Raw genomic sequence first — 6,000 nt, forward strand, 5'->3', positions numbered from 1 at the left:
AACTCCACAAAAAGAAGGCAGAAATGCTTTAAAAACATAGGGTGTAACATAGCCAAATGTTCTATCAAACCGCTTCCTTGGCGGAGGTCTGCACTTGTAGTTCTAAGAGTGTTTGGTTGTTGTGTTGCAGGTGCTGGTGCTTGCGCTGATGACGGTGGAGCTGTTTGGCATGATGGGTCTGATTGGCATCAAGCTGAGTGCCGTTCCCGTGGTGATCCTCATCGCATCAGTGGGCATCGGGGTCGAGTTCACAGTCCATGTAGCACTGGTGAGACCACAAGACACAATGTTCTCATAGGAACACCAATGCGCGCACACACACACACACACACACACACACACACACACACACACACACACACACACACACACACACACACACACACACACACACACACACACACACACACACACACACACACACACACACACACATGCACTGATGAGACGACAAGACACAATGTACTCATAGGAGCACCCATCACCCATACACACACACACACACACACACACACACACACACACACACACACACACACACACACACACTCACACACAGTCTCTCTCACACACACACACACACACACACACACACACACACACACACACACACACACACACACACACACACACACACACACACACACACACACACACACACACACACACACACACACACAGAGAGTAAACAAAGTTACCCAATTAGATCTATTCGGATTTAATGAGATGCTTAAGTTTTTGGACATAACATTTTGGCAGTGGCTCATCTACATGTTCCTGTTACACTTTCTGTATCTTCTGTCCTAACCATAAGATGCACATTTTCAAGTAAGAAAAGACAAGACAATTCAACCTAGTTGACAGAAGACAAAAAAGTGTTTTAGTATGCTTAAACTCTCAGTCTACAACTGTTCCGCCACCTCCTCTCATTCTTCCATCATGTTGACTAAAGAAAGAAAAAAACGGATCTGATATTGCCTTAAGACTTAACACATTACCCTTGTACACACACATGGCGTGTTCAGTTTCTTCTCTCAGTCATTTTAAACAGCCCCCACCCCCTCCTCTATCTCCCCTCCTCAAAGTCAAAGTCAACGTTCTTTATTTGCCATTTGTGCTTGAACTAGTAGTTCGGGCACATAGGAACTCTTGTGCAGGCCCTCTGAGTTAATAAATAGGAAAAAGAAAAAGACAAAAGACTTTCAAAAAAGTGGTGCAAGTAGAAAGCTCCATTATAAGTTAAGGTAAAAGGGGGATAAATCACTGCAAAGAGAAGACCAGCGTGCTGTGATTTATCCTCTTTTTACTTGAATTACCTTGACTGCACATCCCCAACAACTTGATACTGGTTATGCACTGGAACTCTGCTTTGAGTACTCCATTATAACTTAGTCAAATGAGGCCCTGCTGTGGCCGACCGGTAGGGCACTTGTCTGCCATGCGGCCGACGTGGGTACCATTCCAGGCCCGGGTCATTTGCCGACCCTTCCCCATTCGCTTCCTGTCCTCCTCTCAAACTGTCCTGTCAATAAAGTCGTAAAACACCAAAAAAACTGACTTAGTCAAATGTTGTGTTTTGCCACCAGGCCTTCCTGACAGCCATCGGTGACCGTAACAAGCGTGCCATCCTGGCTCTGGAGCACATGTTTGCCCCCGTGTTGGATGGAGCCTTCTCCACACTGCTGGGAGTCCTCATGCTGGCTGGCTCAGAGTTCGACTTTATCGTCAGGTAAGGCCTGACCTCCTGTCACTTCACTCCCTGTCTGTCATATTTTTATATGAACTGTTTTGTCTTTCAAGGCCAGGACAGTGGTAAAAATGTTTGTTCCTGGTCATGGAAAAAGTGATCATCAAGAGCAGAAAAATGGTTTGTACCTGAATTGAAAAACTAAGTAGTTCATAAATTATCAGCAGAAGGCCTAATGAACCTCGTTCGTATATTCCCAATCATGTGTCTGAAGAGACGTCTCACACTTTCACTTTCCCATCATTTAAGCTCTACTTTGTCTTTGCAACTCCTAGTTCTTCATAACGTCTGTTTTTTTCACTCTCACACCAACTTGTCTCTAGTTCCTCAGACTTTTTTTCATCCATTCTCACACAAAAAACACATCAACTTGTCTCTTTCATGTAAACAAAGGCCATTATGTTCTTTTAAGCAGAGCATTCACTACTGATTAGATCTCCTTATCCATAAACCAGAGTTCTCCTTTACTTTCTTTATTGCTGATGATAATGATACAGAGTTAAAGGTATGCAATGCTATATGGAGCCTGGAGATAGAATCAAAAACGTAAAGAGAATAGAAGTTTCAGGTGTATAGGAACTAGCCTAGTGAACAAGAAAATTGGAAGTGGTGGTGGGTGGTGGAGTTTTAATCAATGGAGATCCTGGAGTTTAGGTCAGAAGGATTTAAGCTATGAGAGATATGCAGCAGCAGCAGGAGCAGTGGCGTCAATGGGGGCCAGGCTGAGTCAGAACGGCTTGGCCTGCACCGTTAAGTGCTGTTTAGTGTTCCATTACACATTCCATCTGTCATTAGCGGAATGGCCAATTTGATTCCAAAGGAGATGCCTCCATAGTGATGGTGGTGGTGGGTGGTTGAACTGCGTTAGTGGTGGAGGGTAGGAGTGCTCTCCTGTGTTGATACCTCTAGTGCACTTGTATGCATGGCTCGTCCCTTTTGATGTGGATGTGGATGACTTTGCAGTAATGAGTAAGGGGATGGCATTGTGTGGTGGTGTTGGGGGGGGGGGGGGCTCAAGCCTGCGTGTCACACTGGAATCTACCCATGAGGGCCAATCATGCATGAAAGCCATTCATCCCCCCTACACACATACTCCAACCTACCACCCACCGTCCCACTCTGTTCAAATCCACTGGCTTTGATTTGGGCTTTGTAGCATGTATGTGTCTGTATTGTGTATGCGTTGTATGTATGTTGTTTACGTGTAGGTGCATGAAGATGTTTTGCCTATATGAAATCATTGGGTGAAATGATAATTGCCACTCAGTATTCACTTTGGAAACACTACCTTTTTGCATTTTTGTCAATTGATCGGAACTGAACTTAATCAAAAGATCAATTAACTAATCGAGTAACCAAAAAACAGTACATACATGCAGAACTACTCAGGTTGGCAATGTCAGGTCAAAGGCCTTAAATCCAGCCTTTAAAGGATAACTTCAGCCAATTTCAACATTTAGTTGTAATGCTCACACTACCCTGGACTTGTCAGTACCTGAGATGTTTTTTACCTCAGCCTTTTCCAAGATACTGGTCATTGTAATGGGGGCAGGTGTTTGTTTACATTTCAAAAAAACATTTTGATTTATTCCCAAAAACATCCAAAAGGTTGTGCAACATCAGCAGACAACTATCAAACAGCGATAGCTTTCGGGATAATATTTGGAGTAGGCCTATGTTAAGAATTTGTTAAATGTAAACAAAAGCTGCCCCCATTAGAATAGCTCAAACCTCGAAAACGGCTGAGCCGAAAGATGTGGCATCAGCGGGTACTGACAAGTCAAGGGTAGCATGAGCAATACAACAGCATATTGAAATTGTCTGAAGTGGTCCTTTAAGGTGGACTGTGTAGGATGGTGGGTAGAATAGGTATTGTAACTATGCTGCTCATTGAAACTGTACTGTCTATTCCAAAAGTTGATCTTTTCTACACATATTTTCTAAATAATAAACTAATATACCAGTTTTTACCAAAATCCAGACCAATGTTTTGCAGCTAAACTGTCTATTTCTGGAAATTCAAAATGACAGACATGGAGAAGATCCACCTTTTCATAGCATGTATGAAAAGTGCCATTTTCCCCGTCCTAATAAATGGTTGGAATTTGATGGTGATGTTACATATTAATGAAAAAGGGTAAGACTTGTGAATGGGCAGCATGAATTCTGGAAAGAAACGGCTCCGACCTAAAAGCCAAACGTCTTCCAAGCCACATGTCATGAGGCCTCCAAGAAGGCTGTGATAACGGGCATTTCAAACACAGACACAGCCAGGAAGGGGAGTAGACTTGTTAGAGCCCACTTCTAACCTCAGACTAAATAAGTCCCTTCCATTTAAAATCATCATCATCATCATCGGCAAACCAATCATTTTAGGTGCCAAGTAATTGGTTCCTCACATAAAAAAGTGTACTCAAAAGTGTCCCCTGAAAATGTGTGAAACAATGAACACACACACACACACACACACACACACACACACACACACACACACACACACACACACACACACACACACACACACACACACACACACACACACACACACACACACACACACACACAGTACACACACACAGGGGTGAGGCGCGTGCGGCCTCTCCTCACCTCCTCAAACGGCATAGAGGGGTATCAGTAAACATGTGCGATCCCCTTTGAAGCGTGTGTCATGAAGGTCAAGCGCGCGCCTCCTCGCCAATCTGAACTTTATAGGAGTCCCATTTCCGGCATCTGTGATCGTGTTTCACACAACCACGTGCCATACCAGTGTAATTTAATCACATGCAATTAGGGGGGAAAAAACGCAATGCTAAGTGATAACTTATGCTACACTTCTGCCGAGTTTTTTTTTATGGCTGTCCATAATGTAGTTTTTAAAAAATGCACGTATCTTAATTTCACCATACCCATCTTGTGCCTCATGTGGAGACTTTTGTGGCACTCCACGCAGTATTTTCCAAAAAGAAAAGAAGAAGGGGTGAAAAAAAACGCTTATTGTATTTTTGTGGCCTTGCAGAAATAAGTGTTCCCTTGGCTTTCCCTGTCAGATCCTGTGAATATTTGGAGACCAAACAGATCCCTCAGCCTCTCTCTGCAGGGCATGTATTTGGTGAAGGAGAATTTTTTTTCACTTTCGTCTCCATTCCACCCAAGGCATTAAAAACAGGTCTTCGTCAACATATCTATGAATATGTGTGTGTGTGGTTTTGTGTGTGTGTGTGTGTGCGGGAACGCATGTGTGTGGTTGAGTCTGTTTGTGTATGTGTGTGTGTGTGTGTGCGTGTATATGTGTATGTGTGTGTGTGTACGTGTACGTGTAAATGTGTGTGTGAGTATGCACACTGCATCACATCCGGTTTGGTCCTGGCCACGTCTCTGGTAACTTGTAAATCATCTGCAAATCCGAGGGCCTCCTCAGTACAGATGGCATAATGCTCTGGGATCAGTTTTTTACAGCGAAGGCCCGTAATGTACACAGTCACAGAATCCACACCGGACCAGAGAGCTGATGATAGATCAGCCTCAGCCCCATCCCCTCCCCCCCACACCAGTTATTATACTACACAGACACACAGTCACACATGCAGACACACAGACAAAGACACTCACTGACAGACTCTCTCTTATACACACACACACACACACACACACACACACACACACACTAGTTATTATACCAGGAGGCTTCTTCCTCTAATACCTGACGTGTGACAGTGTACTTTAAAAACCACCACGATCCCTTTTTACCAATTGCGACGACTAAGGTCATACTTTCTCAGAGTAAAAAAATCAAAAGTCTGAGGTCTTTTTCACTTTCATGAGGGGGTTTGGAGGGAAGGGGCAGGGTTGAGGTTGAGCGTTAGGGGTACGAATTGGGGGATGGAGGGTCTGGTGGGCAGGGAGTTGGGGAGGGGGGGGATTCAGCCCAACCACACACTTCTCTACTGTAAGTCGATTTCAAAGGATAAATCTAATGGGTGGTTTGATTGAACCCAGGCTTCCAGCTCCAGTGTAAACAGGGACCCCCACCCCCCCTCATGCCGCCCGTCTGCAGCCTGCCTAAATATGGGGCTCCTCCAGCAGCCCTCCACAGTCCTCTCGCTCTGTTTCTCTCTCACGGTCGCAGGCATCGCAGCTCAGTCTGTCCTTGGGTCATTTGTTCACTCTTTTGTACGTACATACGTATGTACGTCTGTACCTACGCTTGTCAGGGCCGCTGACAGCTTTGGCCAAGCCCAGGACAAAGTCATCTG

General features: G+C 44.6%; 1 protein-coding gene across 2 annotated transcripts in view; it reads left to right on the forward strand.

Annotated features, from left to right (window-relative positions):
- ptch1 (patched 1) overlaps positions 1-6,000 on the forward strand; it is a 101,992-nt gene that overhangs the window by 85,491 nt on the left and 10,501 nt on the right. For both annotated transcript variants that reach the window (XM_063186205.1, XM_063186204.1), the window contains exons 19-20: positions 131-268; positions 1,587-1,729. In XM_063186205.1, coding sequence (XP_063042275.1) covers positions 131-268; positions 1,587-1,729 — 281 coding nt within the window. The remainder of the gene's footprint in view (positions 1-130; positions 269-1,586; positions 1,730-6,000) is intronic.

The sequence above is a fragment of the Engraulis encrasicolus genome, chromosome 21 (genome assembly GCF_034702125.1).
Source record: "Engraulis encrasicolus isolate BLACKSEA-1 chromosome 21, IST_EnEncr_1.0, whole genome shotgun sequence".
Classification (NCBI taxonomy): Eukaryota; Metazoa; Chordata; class Actinopteri; order Clupeiformes; family Engraulidae; genus Engraulis; species Engraulis encrasicolus.